General features: G+C 46.8%; 2 protein-coding genes across 5 annotated transcripts in view; both read left to right on the top strand.

Annotated features, from left to right (window-relative positions):
• The window catches only part of schip1 (schwannomin interacting protein 1), a 113,904-nt gene extending 100,664 nt beyond the window's left edge, over positions 1 to 13,240 (top strand). For both annotated transcript variants that reach the window (XM_057048814.1, XM_057048816.1), the window contains exons 10-15: positions 7,588 to 7,706; positions 8,393 to 8,510; positions 8,760 to 8,957; positions 10,893 to 11,016; positions 11,516 to 11,609; positions 12,390 to 13,240. In XM_057048814.1, the coding sequence (XP_056904794.1) occupies positions 7,588 to 7,706; positions 8,393 to 8,510; positions 8,760 to 8,957; positions 10,893 to 11,016; positions 11,516 to 11,609; positions 12,390 to 12,441 (705 nt within the window). In that variant the 3' untranslated portion in view covers positions 12,442 to 13,240. The remainder of the gene's footprint in view (positions 1 to 7,587; positions 7,707 to 8,392; positions 8,511 to 8,759; positions 8,958 to 10,892; positions 11,017 to 11,515; positions 11,610 to 12,389) is intronic.
• Positions 13,241 to 13,378: 138 nt separating this feature from the next.
• il12a (interleukin 12a) lies at positions 13,379 to 16,774 on the top strand. Of its 3 annotated transcripts, XM_057048821.1 has the most exons (7): positions 13,379 to 14,939; positions 15,021 to 15,178; positions 15,252 to 15,341; positions 15,499 to 15,540; positions 15,974 to 16,117; positions 16,241 to 16,279; positions 16,380 to 16,774. In XM_057048821.1, exons 1-7 carry the CDS (start codon positions 14,921 to 14,923, stop codon positions 16,518 to 16,520), a joined length of 633 nt encoding a protein of 210 aa, XP_056904801.1. In that variant the 5' UTR covers positions 13,379 to 14,920; the 3' UTR covers positions 16,521 to 16,774. The 3 variants fall into 3 exon arrangements, with proteins under 3 accessions (XP_056904801.1, XP_056904799.1, XP_056904800.1); XM_057048819.1 differs by having other exon boundaries at positions 16,241 to 16,774; XM_057048820.1 differs by having other exon boundaries at positions 13,379 to 15,178; positions 16,241 to 16,774.
• Positions 16,775 to 19,156: the final 2,382 nt, after the last annotated feature.

Here is a 19,156-nt window from a genome sequence, read left to right on the forward strand (position 1 = left end):
TGAAACGCTGCTGCCTGGCTCAGTTCCAAAGACCTGCAGAGGAGATGGAATGGTTGGGATTCAAGAGGAACATCTGCTTTTCCGTGCGCGAGCGCGAGTCCACAAAGTGAGAGGCGGATGAAAGGCAAAACAGATGAGCTGGATGTGCCGGTGGGGAGGCACGGATGGGGGCGGAGGGATGGAGAGAAGCGCAGAAGAGTGGAAAACTGCAGAGGAGGTGATGAGAAGAAGAGGGGTCTGATGGAGAAATGGAGTGGCCTCCTGGGAGAACTTGAAGAGCACCAGGAAATCCAGAGGCCCCTGAAGTGTGATCACTGTTGAGGGCGTTGAAGACAGATAATTGATCTCAGGAGCAGCGGCTGTTTCTTGTGACTCGTTGCTGTTTTAGCTTTTTCAAATAAGATAAAAGAGGATAATGTCAGTCTGCAAGAGTTGGGCTGAAATACTTGGCATTTGCATGGGTGGACTCGTGGTTCTGTGGGTGAGGCACCGGTTGTGTAATGGGATAAGGATTTCCTGCCATGCTCTGTGTTTGATAAAAGCTAGATAGAGCGGGAAGGTCTGGGGGGAAGAAAAAGCTGACGGGCTGAGAAAAAGTGAAGCTAAGAGATGAAAAGGCAGCCAGGGAGACGCTGACAACACATGAAAGGGAGGGAGAGGAGAAACAGGAAATGGAACCACGTGAATCCGAAATCAAAGGATGTTCGATTGTGTTGGAAATGAGAGATGGAGCAAAGAGGGGAGGAATAAGAGCAGAGGGTTCAGGCTACTGTGGCAGCAACTCTCTGGAGACCTCTCAATTAGACCGGTATCCTGGCAACCAGCACGCAGACAGTGGCCCTCACGCACACATTCAGGGATGGGGAGGACAGAGGGAGAGGGGAGGAGAGGCGGCGAGGAGAAGGGGTTAAAGCAGGCAGGGGGACGTGCCTGCGTCTCTTCATGTGTCCACAGATGTGACACCTCTGTCGGGCCACTGAAGCGTGATTCCTGCGTCGTCCTGGAACAGAGACATTTAGATGTCACCTCCTGACATTTGAGGCGACCCTGTGCCGAAGCCGTCAGCCAATCACAGCAGCGTTTGACCGAACATCCGCGGCAGCCATTCCTGACCTCAGTCAGTGGTCTTCCCTGTGGCTCCTGAGGAGCCTGCCTTGTGCTGCTATTGCAGTCCAATTTGTTTGGAGCACAGATCATCGCCATGGAGAAGTGCTCACCAAGTTGCTATGGTAGCGGGGGCCTGTTCTGTTCTGTTCTGCCTGATTCCAAAATAAGATCAGGCCAGATTTCTGTGCTCTCAAAGCTCCACAAACAACGTACAGAGCACAAAAGAGGGGCTGTAAGAAGCCAAACATGCACATGAGACGGATAAAAGCAATTTTTTAAAGATTGTGATGATGATGATGATGATGATGATGATGATGGTGATGATGATGATGATGATTAGGCATTATTTTAAATGTGTGGATGAGTTTCTCTTATGATAAATTGCAAAACATTCGAATCACAAAAAGAGGGAGTGCATATGCAGAATGTGGCGCGCACACACACATACACACACACACACACACACACACACACGTTGCTATTGGCTTTGGATCTCGGGCTCATAGGAGAGAAGTGCCAGGAACCTTCTCTCCCACAGTCACCCTCTGTTCACTTGGCACAATAAGCCAGTATTTCTCTCCCTCCTTCTCTTTTTGTGTTGGTGCGTGCGTGTGTGTGTGTGTGTGCGTGTGTGTGTGTGTGTGAGAGATCCATTTGCGTTCTCTGTCTGCTGACCCCAGTTGAGAGTTATTAACCTGTGGGGGTATTAATATGGAAGTCTACTCCTTGTACTTGAACTAAGGTGGACTGCGGTTTTAGTACTTAAGTGTGTGTATGTGTGCATCTGTGTCTGTTTGTGTGTTTGTCTTTCTGTGTGTGTGTGTGTGTGGTGTGTGTGTGTGTGTGTGTCTTGGCACACTCCTCCTGCATGAATCCCTCAGGTAGCCGCCTCCCTCTGAGCTTCCTATCCTACTTAAATCCACTCTGACTTCACCTTCAGCATGAAGTCAGCCTCAGTAATGAAGCAGAAGACCCATCAGGGCCCCACCCTGTGTGTGTGTGCGTGTGTGTGTGTGTGTGGTGTGGTGTGTGCGCGTGCCCGATTGCAGTCCAATGTGGGTGGATTCGGGAAACCGCCAGATAATTTATTGTACTCTACCCATAATCCTTAGGGATTCACACCAACGCAGACCTACTTCCTATTTTTCCCATTTAACTTTGTGTGTGTGTGTGTGTGTGTGTGTGTGTGTGTGTGTGTGTGTGTGTGTGTGCTTTCATCGCTTCAAATGGCTCTTTGATGTTATCATGCAAATGCATTCTTCCCGTCCCGTCTTCATCTTTGATTTTCATTCCTCATGTTGTTGTCATCAAGCGCTCTCTTTCTTCTTCTCTCTCTCCCCTCTCCCCCCTTGCTCCCTCCCTCTCTCCCCCCGCTCCCTCCATCTCTCCCTCTCTCCCCCCCCGCTCCCTCCCTGCTCCCCCTGCTCCCTCCATCTCCCCCCCTGCTCCCTCCCTCTCTCCCCCCTCCCTCCATCTCTCCCCCCGCTCCCTCCCTCTCTCCCCCCTGCTCCCTCCATCTCTCCCCCCTCCCTCCCTCTCCCCTCCTCTCCCTCCCCCCTCCATCTCTGTAGACTGAATGTGACTCACGTGCTTCAGTATCAGTCGCCGCTCTCCTCCCTCTCGTCTTTCTTCTCTCATCTTTCCCGTCTACCTCTTTGTCCTTGGCTGACTGTTTATTTCTTATCTGATCGTCCCGACCTGGCGCAGACACTGAATCTATTCATCTTTTGACTCCATCTCTGGGTCTGACGCATCAAAAATGAGGGCAGAACGTTAGGGAAAACGTTTACACAGAGTTTTGTGTACTTCCCTCCAGCTGTGTTTAGACATACACAGTCGAATGTCCAGTTAGTTTAGATGGAACGTCTGAGATCAATCACTCATTTTTATTGTTTTTCAGATATAAGCTAGATGCATTTACCTTCCTGCTACTGCAGCCACCAGATCAACAGTTTGACGCGTTTAACAGAAACATCAAAGGATTTTAGAGTCTCTAACTCGCCGAAAAACAATGAGCCCAAACACAATCAACTGGTTAATGAATCAAAAAATTGCTAATGTCTCTTCCGTGTAATTACAGCACGAGCGTCTGCAAGTAAAGTTATGAGTAACCAGCTGATGGTTCATGGCTCCCCGTGGTGTGATTCTGCAGCTGCATGGGCATCATTTTCTGTCTGGGCGGCTATGACAAATATATGAGTCACGGATCGATGGCGTCCAGCTAAAATGAGATCATTACGCCGCGCGGGGCGCTCGGATTAAAAAGTAAGTCGCTGGCGGAGGCGCGGGGTGATCCGTGTACACCGCTCGCGCCTCTTGCAGTGCTCGCGTGTTCGTGTGCTCGGCTAATGGGCCATTGTGGTCTGTCAGGGTTTGTTTTGTTGGCCCGGGTGCTGCGGAGTCCAGACAGGGCACTATTTTTATCATAGCAGGAAGGGGAGCGCCGTGCCTCCAGCGTTACATAAACACTTTCACAGTTACTTCACCACAAGTATGTAGACTGGAACATTTTAAAGTTGACTATATATACGTGGGTTCAGAAGCCTAAAGTAAAGGAAGAATTTAGTAAAAGGTTATATAGGCGAGGAGTACGAGCTCTCAGACACACACTCTTACCAGACTGGCAGCGAGCAGCTGCCGTCCTCACGGCAGGGCGTGAAAACAGAAAAAGAAAACCCAGCAGAGTGAGTTTCCTCGCTCTTAGCTGCTCTGTCTGGCTGCAAAGAGGCCGTCCTGGCCCAAGGGCGGGGAGGTCCGGGGGGGCCTTACCTCTGACCACTGTGCATTCAGGCTCCCAACCTGCAGCTGACAGAAGAGGGTCCGTCACAACATGTGAGGGGGAGACACGGAGAGGAGGGAGACACAGCTCTTAGGTTTCAGGATCGGGAAAGGGCAAGCCGGCTGGAAGTATCGTGTCTGCGGATGAACGTGGATGTGGGCTAACAGACCGAGGGGAGCGAGGGAAGGATGAGGGAGGCTCTGGATAATATGGATGGGGCGGATGATGTCATGGAACAAACTACCAGCCTCTTCCTCAGTGATGACTACAAAGAGGTAACTTTTGGAGCCTGGTAGTAATAACGCATTAGCCGCTAATATGCTGTTTCCAACTGTTCTTCGTCTACCTGCGTGTGCGAGAGTGGTTCTGGCTCTTGTTACCAAAGCGCAGCAGAGCGTTTGTCAGCGTTCCTTTAAAGGAATTCTGCGTGCTGCTATGTGAGTCAAACCCAAAGAGTGCAGCTGATGTAACGCTCCGGGTATTAAAGGGCTCGGATATTTGGGGCAAGGCTGTGACATAAGCGCGTGAGGATCTCGACTTTTAACCACAAATCTGTTTCTTTGGGTGAAGAAAACAGATTTAAACATTTTTTTCCCACAATTCAGTAGTTTGGGCTTCTCACAGAGTGAAATCTCCGACGTCGCCGGGAGGCCCATTGTCCCGTCTGAACCTGCTTCATGCTCCCACTTCTCCTTTTGTCATTCCAAAGCCTTCTCCTTACTTTCCTCTGATCCCAATATAACCCTCCCCCTCTCCTTCTATCATCTCTCTCTCTCTTTCTCTCTCTCTCTCTCTCTCACACACACACACTCACACACACAGCCCTCCACCAGTGACTTGTTTTCCCCCAGTCTGAGTGACAGGAGCAGCCTTGCACTGGCCTGAGGCTGAACTGTTGGAGGGGTCATAGATCAGGGTTCTTATCTGGGCTGGAATGCTGCTCTGCACAGACACACAGGTCTCAGATAGCGGACAAACAGTCGCGGGTCTTTGACGTACAATAGTCTGCATTTAGACCAAAACCACGGCAACCGCGTGCTTTACCACCTGCATTTTGGGAAAGGCTTTTGTTCTTTTTCCTCGATAAAGGCCAAGTCGTTTGTTTGACTCTCAGATATGGTGTTTGCTTAGAGGGGGGACGGCTCTCACCTGGTTCCCTGAGTCTCACACAGGTGTGTCACAACGCCGCCTATTCCCCGTTCTGTGTAAATACCATAGAGGCGCAAGGGCGAAGTGGTTTGCAGATATTTAAAAGCAGCTAACTGCAGTTAGCGGCTAACTTAAAGAAGAGTTTTTTTCTCGCTTACCTTCGGGCCAGGTCCCGTACTGTCACATTAGCCTCTCAATGTGCAAACACAGCCAGAAATGGGAACTATTTCTCAAGGGAACAGTTGTGCTGCTGTATATATGCTGCGACTGTGCTTTATTGTCATTATGAAGCGCACTGAACTGCTAAATGTCACATGTGTATAACTCTAGGGCCCCGTTTTTTTTCTTTATACTTTTTAGAAAACAAGCTTGAGATGATCTGTTTTTGTTAAACTGAGCACAAATCAATTGCATACACATATTAAAAGGGTGTTCTTTTCCCCCTGTAGTGTTGCTCAAATCGACATAATGGTGATGTGAAGGGGCACAGTGGCGACCTTGGATCTGCCTGCAAAGCTCAGCGGTAGATCTCTAAATACAAACAGACAGATTGAAGCTGTTGTCTTCTCCTCAAAAGGCCGGGTGTGTTTTTGTGTACCGCGACCAACGCCGGTCTCTTCCGCCCCTGATGGAGGAGTCAGGCAGCAGCCCTTGGAAACGCTCCATTCTTTGAAAACAGGAGAGCACCTATTGAGGAGTGGAGGGGAGTGGAAGAACGAGTGGAAAACTGTTAGTAGGGGTGTTTTGATTGGCCCATTTATTTCACTTTTTTGTGCTGTTACATTTCCGAGGAATGATTAAAATGAGGGTAATCAGCAGCGGGCACAAATCCATGAACACGCCTCAAATCCGAGCCACACACGAGCCAGATGCTCAGGGAGTGGGAGGGTGGGGGGGGCTTTTTGTTAGCACAGATAATTAGATTCACCTCCTTCCTCCAGTATAGATTTTAAGGGACGATTAGAGGACTCAAAGCAGACGCTCCTCCGCAGCCAAGGCCAAATCCTACTCCAGGCCCGCGGCTGAATGGCTGCGGGAGAAAATCTCTCGGTCAATGAGGGCTTTTTATTGAAGGGGTTGGCTTTGCGTAATTTGAGGAAAAACACAAATTAGCCCAATTTAGTTCCTCCCAATCTAATTTGAGCACCGGCAGCTTTGACGCTGAAGGAGGGAGGGAGGTCCTTGCTGTAAGTCACCGTCAGGCTCTCTCACTATAACAGGCCGCTCAACATGTTATTTTAATGGACGCCGACAAACCGACCTGACGTTCAGGGTGACTCGAGCAAAAGAGGCCATAAAAAAGCAGAAAATTGCAGGTTCAGAGCCTTTTGATGCTGAGACAACTCTTTTTTCCTCCCATTTCTAATGACAGAAGTGCGTTTTGAGAGTCTCAGAGCACGTCTGAGCACAAGGTCTTTGGAGGAGCGTGTGTTTACTGCCCGGTTCGCACCTCCACCTCTCAGTGGCCTCACAGATTTGTAAAGGGTTTACGGAGCTGCAGTGATGACAGCCCACCCAATCTCACGCGCACACACACACACACACACATATGCCATTTAATAGGTGTTTAGTCAAAGATGAAGCACATGCTTAAATATTTGCGCTAAGATACGTTGCATTTCAGTTCAGCTGCAGTGGCAACATGTCAACGTGCACACGCTCAGTGTTCTGACCGATATCAGCCAAACACGTCTGGGTCAGTGCACGTCCTTTTAAAACTCCATTTGAATGCGTTCTGATCCACAATTCTCTGAAGCAATTCATTTCAAAACTCAAGGATGCTCATCTCGACTTTGTCGCCGATCAAAGCTGAGGGTCGCTCTCTGCCAGCATGCACGACGGCAGTGCCAGGTTGCATGTGTGTGTGTGTGGGGGGGGGCTCTTGTGTGGAGTGGGATTATGCTGATTTGTCCTTGGTGGAGGTGCACCCAGCAACCCTGTGTGCAGTCGGAGGTGGAACAGATAGGAAGGGATGGAGTGGAAGAGCTTGGCAGCAGAAAAAAAGTGGTACAGGGGCTGAAAGGGAGGAGGAGGAGGGGATGGAAGGATGGATGGAGATGAGTGGAAGAGTAGATAACGAGGAGGAGAGAGCAGAAAGAATGACTGGTGAAACTGAGAATTGGCAGAAAATATGCCTGTATGTGCCGGTGCTTGTGTGTTACCAAAGACTCTGAGTTCATGTAATATTGGAATATGACACATTTAAACAGCTCTTCTCCTCCTGGAGTTTACCCCACATGAACGCAACCCTGCGCTCCGTGTGCGGCGGTCAGCGCCTTCACTCGTTGATCTCTGAGGTAACAGTACCCCCTGCTGGTGAAGGCTGGTAACGACTGGTATCTCCTGAAACTCGGCCTGTTCAGATCAGTTATTTCAGAACTTCAGCTGACTCCACGCTTTCTGTCGAGTTTGTTCATTTGTGATTGACCGTAAATTAGCATTAAAAGGCCTCTATTTTTGTCTTTTACTTGTGATCAGAAGTTTCAGGGATTGTATCTAAAACTCACTTCATCACAAAAGAAACTTTCTTTTCTTTTGTTTATCTCCTGCAGGCCCAGAAGAATGAGAGGGAGTCCATCCGGCAGAAGCTGGCCTTGGGCAGCTTCTTTGACGATGGGCCTGGCATCTACACCAGCTGCAGCAAAAGCGGCAAACCCAGCCTTTCCTCACGGTGACAACTTTTCTAATACTGTAATGTCTTATTATTTTCAGAAAGGGAACTCCACATACACACACACACACACACTAGGATAGGAATGGCTGTCAGCAATGGTTTTTAAAAAAAAAAAATTCCAGAAGCCCAATAAATCTGAAAGTGGAGCTGATTTACTGTCATGGGCATCGCTAAAGAAAGAACAATGAGGGAGGCAGAAAATGACAGGAAAGTGAGCAGGAATAAGAGTAGCGCAATCAGCCGCATGAAGCCGTTCTCACTTCCCGCACACATACACACCAGAGGACTGTCACCTCCTACACTACCTTACTGGAACTAGATGTTCTCTTAACACTCGCTCTTTGTATTCCAGTGATTTCTCAGCACAGTGCGTTGATGACGGGCTGTGCTGTGTGATGCATTTTTGACAATTCCAGGGAAATGACAAAAGGACAGCATCATGAAAAAATTTTAATAATCACATGTCAAACACAGCATTACCGTCTTTGATGTGACCCAAAAAACACCCGATATTCCTTTTAACCGAGTAGTGGCAAAAGCTCTTAGTTCTATATCAGTGTTGTTTTGGTCAAAAACGCCCCCATCCTCAACCCGTCTACCAAGTTCAGATGGATCCATCTGGCTCTGCTCCAAGCCAATTACCACCCTAGTCTTATCTTACGGTCTCCTGGACTTCTCTGCAGGCTGCAGAGCGGGATGAACCTCCAGATCTGCTTCGTCAACGACAGTGGCAGCGACAAGGACAGTGACGCCGATGACAGCAAGACGGAGACCAGCCTAGACACCCCTCTGTCCCCGATGGTACGGCCTCAGAGTCAGAGAAATGAATCCCTGATACACATGCGGGGGGGGCAGCCAAGTCCAGCTGAGTTAAAGCGAGAGTGAGGAAAAAGCGAAATGGAGCGAGATGACTAAATTTCTTTCTCATGTGTTCTTAAATTCACACGAACGCACTCCCACAAAGCTCGTAGATGTAAATGAGCCATAAATTACCATTATTTTAACCCTTTTGTGCTGAAATCCTGATGGCCTTCCCTCTCCTCCCCGCAGTCGAAGCAGAGCTCTTCTTACTCGGACAGGGACACGACCGAGGACGACTCGGAGTCTCTGGAGGACATGGACTTCCTGAGTCGACAGAAGAAGCTACAGGCGGAGGCTAAACTGGCCCTAGCGATGGCCAAGCCTATGGCCAAGATGCAGGTGGAGGTGGAGAAACAGAACCGCAAGAAGTCGCCTGTGGCCGACCTGGTTAGTGGCACCGTGACCTTAAAGATCCGTGCGTTGGTCAGTCGTGTGACAAAAGCGGGCTGTTTCCTTTATCCATCCACTTCCTGTTACCCGCCTTTCATTCCTGCTGGGGGAGTCTATCCCAGCAGTCAATGGGAAGCACAACCATTGCCATTGAGGCGTCCTGCGCAACCCAGCATAGCTCAAAGGAAGAGTGTGTGTGTGTGTGTGTGTGTGTGTGTGTGTGTGTGTGTGTGTGTGTGTGTGTCCCAACCATTATTTGCACCCCATCTTCTGCCCCCATTTAGAGGGAGGGAGGTGGCGACGACCCCTCTCATCATTATTTCATGCGTTTTTTTATCTGCTTCACTGCGCGTGCACACACGCACTCACACACGCGCTCACACGGTCACGCTTTCCACCCGGACCTGCAGGCAGAACCGCTTTACTTATTCAGAGTGGAGCGGGGCAGCTCGGCCGGGGCCATCTATAATTCATGTGCTAGAAAGCATCGACTTCAGTGTTTGGGGACGTGGCGCTGCTCAGCAGTCAAAAGACATCACCGTCGCATCCGTGCCGAGGTACGCGCTGAATGTTAAGCTGCCTGTCCGTCGTGTCCCAAACACAAAATATAGGAAATTGCTGCGCGTACGTGCGCTAAATGCTAACTCGGCATTCTGACCGCTGGACGCTGCTGCTGCTGCCGTGGAAGCACGGAGGACTAACATGAGATCGGATGGACATGTGACCATAAACCAGATTAAAGAGTTGAGAGAAAATGTAAAAGTGTGAGGTCCAACCCACCAAAGGGTGTGTATGAAAAGTGGACAGGTCTGTTTATTTGACCGTGAAATCCGATCATTATCTGAGTTCCGGAGTAATCAGACTGTTTAAGTGAGAAATCAGATTAACCCACCCAGATTTGTCCCCAACACTAATGTCTTCTGGCATGAAGCTCTTCTGTTTCCTTCTTTCGCATCTGCTCAAAAACGAAATCCTAGAAACATGATGTTGTCCCAAACCACCTCGAGTGTAACCGAAGGACAGCAGCAGCGTGTCTCAGTGTGTGTATGAGCTAATCGGATGAATCCCAGTCATCTGAGTTTTGTGGGACCGATGATAAACAGCACATTTTAAATCAGAATTCGTCTCCGGGTCTCCTCATCAAAGCAGCACGATAACAGGTCCTTTTGGAGGAGGGACGCTCCAGCTCGGCCAATGCTGGGAGAAATCTCACTTCAGTCGGTGTGAATCACTTCCAGTTAAACTGAGACGTCCCGCCTCTTTTCCAAGGCAGGCTTACGGGATTTCATCCGTAATCCCGTAAGCAAATATTTCCCTAAATCTCTGCAAACCTCATGTGTGGAGATTATCAGTGAGATCTCACCGCTGTCCAAGGATCAGACCCTCGTTTTTTAATTCAGTAATATGACAGATCTGCCACTCGTCACACCAGCGCACGGGCCCCACGCACCACCCCCGATATAGTTTCTCTCTCTCTCTCTGTACCACGCTTGACTCTCAGCCCGCCGCGCTGTAGTAAGTCACTCTCAGCTGACAGTGACACACAGCCTTGGAGCGAAAGTGAAAGCAGAGGTGAGCGCACGTTTGCCCAACGCAAATAAAAGAGAGGAGAAAGTGGATGATGGATGGAATGAGAGAGACCTCCAAACCGCTCTGGGACGATCGCTCAGAGAGGGAGGTTTTGCTAAACAGAAATAAAACTCAACTTAACACGTCCAAAAAATACCTTTTTTAGGCGACTTTACCCTTAAACACCAATATGTCCGAGCAAATGCAAGAAAAATGGAGGGATGAAAGCGCAGCCTTCTTTGTTGTACCTTATTGATATTAACTCGGCCCATGTTCTCACCTGAATGACGGGCTTTATTTCTGCCAAATGACCACCAACGCCACAACATTTCCAATCTTTTGGGCTTCTCGTTCTGTGTTCAGCTGCCTCACATGCCGCACATCAGCGAGTGTCTCATGAAGAGGAGCCTGAAGCCCACCGACCTGAGAGACATGACGCTGGGGCAGCTTCAGGTTATTGTCAATGACCTTCACTCCCAAATTGAAAGTGAGTTCAACACACACACACACACACACACACACAGAAAACTCTCTAACTTTGACCTCAAATAGCAGAAATGAGCAAGAGAGCAAATGGGGGAAAAACGCACACTCACCCTACTGACCCCTACACTTTTCAGTGGATGTGAAAGTACTTTTCTATATGTTAGTTCAAAGACCTTTACTGTCAGCAGCTTCCCCTGAGTATTTACTGTTAGTGGCCGGCACGCATCAGCCAGCTCGGTGCTCAGGGATGAATAACCTCTCATCTTACATGAACCAGTTCCAGAAATCCCCAAGAGCCCATAAAGCTTGTTTTGAACTCAGCGGATTCCCCTCCTCAACGTTTGCCACAGTCAGACCTTTGTGTTGTTGGGACAAGCTGAAGGAAGAATCCCTGAAAGGCAACACGTCAAACAAACACACACCAAAAAATCAAAAAGGCCCTGCGGCGACGATGTGGTCGCAGCCTCACACCAGCGTCTCTGTCTCTCTGCTCTGTCCAGGTCTGAATGAGGAGCTGGTCCAGTTGCTGCTGATCCGAGACGAGCTCCACATGGAGCAAGATGCCATGTTGGTTGACATAGAGGACCTCACCAGGTGACCAGGCGCTCCACCGTGAATGCGTTTGTATTTGGTCGCTGCTAAAAACAAATGTGGAAAGATGCACATCGGATGAGTGCTTTAAGATTTTCCGACCTTCCGACCATTCGTTCCTGCTGAATAAGTAAATAAGCAGAATTAAGTCTACAAAATAAACCGTGTGGTTCATTATGTTTCAGTTATTGACGCATATTTTACCAAAGAACATTAAAAGAAATAACAAAAATGTCTTCAAGATATAATATAATAACGACGATGGAAAAGCCTTATAAATGTGCATCAATTGGGCTGATTTGTTATCACAGACGTCTGACATTTGATGATTTTATTTTAGTTTCTTGCCGCCTGAAAGATCATTAAAACTGCACAACTTCTTGTTGCGAGTCATAAATCAGCTTTATTGAACTGATGGACTGTTGAGGCTGTTTCCTAGAAATGATAAATAGCAGCTTTTTTGTCACCAATGCTGCTGCAAGTGAGAAAGGAAAGAAAATAGACTCAAATTTATATTCATAAATGAATGTGATGGTTTCCATGGAAACTCTTTTGATTTTAAATCAGCATCACCCTAAATCTCACTTCCTTCATACACTATGCTAGCTGCGGCTAACTGAGCTAAGACAACGAGGCCTTCATGAGCAGGATTTTTCATGGTGCAGGTTTTAAATGTTGTTTTTGAGGTAGATAAATAAAATAACAACAGGAAACTGTTGGTGCACATGAGCTTGTAGGAGGAAAACAGAAGAAGAAAATGACTTTTATTTGTCTGTTGTCCAGGCACGCTGAGAGCCAGCAGAAACACTTGGCCGAGCGGACCGTATCCAAATGAGACGCCACCTCCGATCGCCGCCTTCTCCCCCCCCCCCCCCCCCCCCCCCCCAACTCCTCACCCATCCCTGGCATAGAGAAGTACCCCCCCTCTTCATTGGCTTCTGTGGTTCTCATTTCCCCGTCCTGAGGACAGGGGAGCACTTCCTGCTTCCTGGTAGAAGAGGAAATGGATCGTGTGTTGTCATGGATTCTGTCCCCCCCCCTCCCCTCCCCCTCCCTCCCAAGCTTCCTGTGCAGTGATCGGCCTTGCTTTGCAACTGTTTCTTTCTGACTTTCTACAGTACATTCGCCACTAAATTATAACTGTTGCAACAACAAAAAAAATCGAGGGGGGAAAAAAAAATAAAATTTTAAAAAAAAATGCTAGTGAAAATTTTAGTAGAAAGTGAGTCATGAGGATAAAAGAAACATTGTATTTAATAAAAAAGAAAAAAAACTAAACGGATGGAAACTTACTCCAAACTATTTTAAGTTGGCAATTTGGAAGTATTTCGATCCGTTTTATTCTGCACAACACAGTAGTTTTAAACTGAGAGATGTTGATTTGAAGGTGCTAAAAGAGTGTAAAGGAAACATGCCTGCCTTGTAGTGGAGTTGTACCTTTTTATTTTATTTTAAAATATGTTCACTCCTCAACATTTTGTGAATGTTGATCCGCCGACACGAGTCATTTAAAATGAATACATGTGTCCATATTGTTTGGGTTTTTTTCATTGTACTCAGAAGACTTTATTGGAGGGAAGAGATGTTTATGTACAGATATGTAAAATAAAGAATAAACTTTGTTTCATACACTTGTCGGGCTGCTTTTGCTGCTCTTTCAGCTGGGTTTCCTCTTTCGAGTGAACTTGGGAAGTGCAATGAGAACGCGCGACCACATCACAGCGTGACTCAATAACACCTGAGCTCAACCTGTGTTTGTCATTGGTCCTCAGGCTGATCTTTTTGGGGAGTCGGCAGTGAGAAACACACTGAAGGTGGCAGTTAATCAGGGTTTGAGGTCAAAATGGACAGGAAATGATGACAGGCTGTGATATTTAAAATCTATAATGATATAAACAAGTGTCTCGGAATGTTCCATCCTTAGTTGTATCTGTGTGTGTGTGTGTATGTGCGTGAGTGTGTGTGTGTGTGTGTGCGAGAGAGAGTTTCAACACCCACTTAAGTGTTTCTGCACAAATTGGCCTGGAAACCCGGAAGTGGGACAGGATGAGGTCATACCACCGATGAAATCTTGACAGCGCTGGCATTTCGACCCTTCACGCAGCTCCCAGAAACCTTCTCGTTTATAAGAATGAGACTTACGTGGCCCTAGCTCCGAATCACCCCGTCTGATCTATTCTGGGAACCGTTGAGATGATGATTGAAAAGCCAGAAACTTTGAAATGACGTTAATTGTAGTTTTAAGAGCTGTCATCATTGTTGCCTTTACGGGTCATCGTAGATTTTCCCCATCAACTACCGCGTCTCTCGCTTAATGTGTCAAAATATATTTTTAAAAGGTACCACAAAGTATTGAAGTTAGTCTTTAAAATCCACATTTAAAAAGAGAAAGTTCATGGAGGATTGGTGTGACCAAGCATCTTTTATTGAATCGAGATGATGCGCAAAACAAAAGTACTCTCCTGTCCTGAAAATACCTGCACTGAATGCCACATTCACGTCACGCTAATTTAAAGGAACAGTCCACTGTAAATTAAAACCTCATCCTTTTAATCAAACAGTTAATAATACTAACAATCATAAACAGACCTTGATGTTGATTATTCAACTCAAAAGACATTTTCTTGTTTCATAGAAAACATTCCCACATTTACAAATATTACAAAAATGATACAGTGAGCCAATCCGAATCACCTGTTTTGATGGATATTTTTTTTGTTGCTTTGTTGTTTAATTAAAATGCAAAATGCTGTGCATTGTTGTGCTAAGCCAGTGACACCACTTGATCTCATGATTCCGTGTAAACATGCAAAGACGAGGGGAACCCAGGAACATGATGTCATAGCTGAAAATAAAAGAAAGTTTATTTTATAAGATGTCCCTGTGTTCTTGTGAAAAACTCATCAATGTAGCAATTACTGAATTCATTTTCAGCTAATTAATTTCCTCTTTAACCCCCTCAATATTTAACTATGAATGCGTGTCATTAATAAAAATCATTATTGCTACGGGGAAAAGAGATGATCTGCCCCAGAGCAATAATTGCCTTTCAAAAAAATCCTAAATTTAGGCAACTTCACCAATACTTCGCACTATTACTCGTCTTTCTCCCCTCTGCAGTTGCAGCCTCTCTCAACCGAGCACTTCCCATTTTATTCTTTCAACCAACAAGGAAATTACACATGACGTTTTAGTTTTCTTTTTGCTGGCGCCCCTGCGGGCCTGCGGAGGGAATCCCCGAGTCGAAAAGGCCAACAGTGTATATAAACCCACCGCGGCGTGCATGAGAGTTCAGATTTCCCGAAGCAGCGACCATGGCGATTGTTCCTTCATGTGAGAACCTTCCCGTCCTGAACCATTTTGTGAAGTGCAGCTCAGGTTCTCCCCGATAATTAACCTTCTCTCAACGTGCAGATGTGTCCAGCTCTCTGCTGCTGATGATGATGATGCTGATGGTGACCTGGCGCGCATCCTCCGCTGGTCCGGTGCGCGCTTCGAACGCGGAACGGTGCCAGGGGTGCCCCTCTCTCTTCAGGAACCTCCTGGGGAACATCAGGGAGCTGCTGAAAAGCGTGAGTTTCATTTTCCGTTCTTTATTTGCATCAGATCCACCCTGCGTTTATGCTCAGATTTTCCTCCTGACAGGAAGATCTGCGTTTCGGCATCACGTCCAGCAGTGTGGTGATGAGCAGCAAGAGTAACACTCTCCTGGCGTGCACGCCCACACCGACCCAGGTGACTTTTGATGATGGAAAAAATGCTACAATAGTAGAATAACATTTTTTTTTCCCCGCAATGTATATAGATTTTTTTTCCCCGGATGTTTTGCCAGATGTCGCCTGTAATGTTTTTTTTAATGTAAATTTGTTGAAAAATGTGTTTTATCCAACAGAACACAAACTGCCTGATACAGAGAAACTCATCTTTCAGTGAGGTTTGTTCCTTTCCAAATACTCTAAAAACACATTATTAAATTATTCACAAACAGCGTTTAATCTGAAATAAAACTATTCTGAGGGCAGACTGTCAGTGTTCATCTTATAGGCTTCACTATAAATGCGGGGGTTTTATAAATTAAGGCCGTTCAATTCTGTAACATCATAATATAACTGTAAAATTATGCTGAGCATTTAGAGCCGAGAGGCAGGAAGATTTAATACCTGTGTGTTCAAATGCTTTAATTTTAAAGGCTGGTGGGTTTTGGGAAGGTCCCTATTTATTTTTGAAACAATCACACCCTCCTTTTGGTGTTCAAGGTTTAATCTTTTTTTCTTCATGAAGAGGTGATGAAATCAGGACACAAACCACTTTTAAGCCACTGAAACTGGCTTCAAAGTTCTGTTTTGTCTTTTCTCGGGTCTCGGCAGACTGAGTGTATGAGAAACATCATGAAGGACCTGGATCACTACGCTGCCGCAATCCGGTCGTACCTGAAAGCTCCGATTAGATCTTCCGAGCGTGAGGAGAAGCTCCTCAGCCCTACTGTGGAGATGATCCAGGACCTGAGGAAGGTGCGTGTCTTAATATGTGCATGAGAGAGAGACAGAGAGGAGTGAGGATTCAAGAGAGAGAGAGAAAGTCCAGGGAAATAACGTTGTGGTGTCACCTCACCAAATCTTCCTTGGTTTGTACAGTGCTGCTCCCAGTCAGAGGAAGAGGACTCCTCCTCACAGGTACTGGTTTTGGTTTTCACTCTGGTGTCTCCTCTTCAGGGGGAAGGTACTCACTTTAAAAGCATGAAACAGGCTGTGATCCTTCTGTGGCTTCTTCCAGGACAGCGTTGCCAGCCTGTGGGGCAGCAACTCCTTCAGCAACAGGCAGAAGATGTGGAAGATGATGAGGGGCTTCTACACCCGGGCCATCACCATCAACAGAGCCGTGGGCTACATCGCCTCCGGAGAGCACAGGAAGTAAGCCGTGTTCAGACAACCATCCCTGATCGTCCACTACCGTCACTTAGCAACCAAGTAAAGTGTCACACTGCAAGTGATCGCTGATCAGGCATAAGCTACCGCTGGCAAGTACTCCGGCATCTCCCCTCCATGTGATCAAACTAAAAGAAGAAAAGAAGAACCCAACTCCACCTATTTATCTAAAATGTATTTATTACTGTATTTATTTATTTATTTAATGTGATGTTATTTAATAAACACATTTTTGGCAACAAAGGTTGATGGAAGAAAATAGGGAGTTTTTTTTTCGGGCCTGAGCACCAGTGCAAAATAGAGAAAATAAAAAAAAGTCAGCATTCCGGATGCCACTTCAGCCTTTTCCTGACTAGCGTGGAGTTTCATGGAAAGGCCATCGCCCATGGGTGGGAATCATAGAGACCAAGTGCTGATTCATGGCGGTGGAATGTTTCCAGAGGCTGTTGGCAGTCCTGGAAACCAGCTGGGACGTTTGGCCAAGGGTCTAAAGCACTTTTAATGCTGCAGAATACGCTTGTACCAGACAGACATCTATGTTTTAATACAGGCCAGAGGCATTATTGAAATAAGAATATGAAACATCTGGGTTTTTGGGATTTTTTTTTTTTTTTGTTTTGTTTTGTTGTTTTGGTTTTTTTTGGGAGGTGTATGACCAAAACTGTGCAAAAGAACAGATGGGTATTTCAGTTGGAATGTAACAGCCAGTGAGGTTTAAAACTTTTTTTTAATTATTTTTTTGCAGTTTCACCACTGCAGTACTTATAACAGATACATTATTAGCTATTCTTTAACACCTCCTCTGGAGGCTGTTTTAACTTTTCACCTTCCTGCCTGGTAGAATGGTCTAAATCAGGCTGCAGATGTGAATGCATCTTTAGACTGTCGCTGCTCTGTTTGTGAGATGTGTCCTAATTTTAGTTCCTACAGCCTTTAAAAAAAGAAAGAAAAAGAGTTCAGAATTAGTATGTAAAAAGATTGTTTAAAAAAAAATACACAGTCCCAGATGGCTTCGGACCGTTGCTCTTTTATTTTTACCCAGTATCCTTTGCTACAGTTGCATACAGAGACACGATGTTCGAAAATTCCAAAACTGCTAATGTGCGTGACTTGGCGGGCAGGAAGCTTAATTTTGGACCTTGATACACAACTTTGTGTTTCAGCCGGAAGCCAGTTTTGCTTTTACTTTTTTGTGCAGTTTGTGCATGTGAACATTTAGCGTTTAGCACCATCTAGTGGACAAGATATGTATTACATCACATTGTCATTGCTCAGCATTCAATACTTTGTTTCCTCACAAATTCGTGCCAAACCTCAGAGACCTGGAAGTCTCCACGCTCTGCTTCTGAATTATGAGCTTTATGACGGAGAGACCTCAAGGGGTGAGGATTAGGAACTACACCTCCAGCCCCCAAATCCTCAGCATCCAATCCAATCTGTTCTACTCCCTCTACAACCATGACTGCCGAGCTACTCACCACCATTGTGAAGTTTGGGCCTGATCCAGTGGTAGTAGTGGTGGTCGATTGCCGATGGGAGAGTCAGAGGAGCCGTTACACTCCTCTCAGGATTTATGGGACCGCTGTGGAGAGAGTCAGCATCTTCACCTTGGTAAATAAGGCCAGGAGTGCTTGTACTGCCTCAAATGGCTGAGAATGCTCCTGTTTAGCTGCCATTGTCTCTTGTCAAGTTCCTGATGAAGATTAAACTCTTGATTTCACGCACAGACTGGTGTGTGGCAGCGGACTGGAAATATTCAGATTATTTTAAGAGCCGTAATGGGACGCTTCTCACCGTAATCCTCCTCCTCCTCCCCTGAGCTGTCATCAGTGTACGGTTCCGCATTCTGTTTGGTGAATCCAAATAAAGATGCACCAAGTAAATCACAGCCGTTTTTCAGCAGATTAACATAAAAAACGCACAAACAGCCATTTTGACACGTGGCTGCTTCTTACCTGAGCTGCTGCTTTCGCTTTCAGTCGGATTATCTGAAACAAACAGGTCGTGCAGAGTTTAGTGCATCTCCTCCTTTTCTTACTACTGCATTTTTAACTCGTGCTTGTCTGCATAAACTCGGCTGAGCCGACAGCGTCGCTGAGCCTTCGATGCGGTCGCGACGTTCCACGTCTGAGTCTCCCGAGCAGGAAGATCTCAGATCCCAACTATCAGCCCTTCTAAACTCATCTAGCAGAGTTTCTGACCTCTGTCCCCAGTGTTTACACCCTTATGGGGCCCACGTCCAAACTTCAGGGGAGCCTCTTCTCCTCTGGGCTCCCTGGCCGAGCGTCCGGCTGTCTAACGGCTGCAGCTCATCTTCTGTGGCCCACAGTTTAATCTCAGACAAACAAGCAGATGCTGCTGTCCTGCACCTCCCTCATCAATCTCTCCCCTCCATTTTTCTCTCCCTCCTCGTCCACGCAGGCCTCCCGTGGCCAATATCTCTGTCTGCCGCTGCCAGCAGGCCTCCCTCTTCTGTCTGGCATGGCTGCTTCCTTTCATCAGGATGACAAACAAGCTGGAGAGCAAACACACCAACACACAGGCACAAACGTAAGTTTGTGGTTTGAACGAATTGATGAGATGGACGTTTGTGGCCCGCCATCTGCTGGTGTCGACACACCATAA

This window comes from Takifugu flavidus, chromosome 12 (assembly GCF_003711565.1).
Source record: "Takifugu flavidus isolate HTHZ2018 chromosome 12, ASM371156v2, whole genome shotgun sequence".
In the NCBI taxonomy this organism is placed as follows: domain Eukaryota; kingdom Metazoa; phylum Chordata; class Actinopteri; order Tetraodontiformes; family Tetraodontidae; genus Takifugu; species Takifugu flavidus.

Coding starts and splice junctions, on each gene's coding strand:
- il12a (XM_057048819.1), top strand. Junction 15,342..15,498: donor GCACGCCCACACCGACCCAG/GTGACTTTTGAT, acceptor TTTATCCAACAG/AACACAAACTGCCTGATACA. Junction 15,541..15,973: donor GAAACTCATCTTTCAGTGAG/GTTTGTTCCTTT, acceptor GGGTCTCGGCAG/ACTGAGTGTATGAGAAACAT.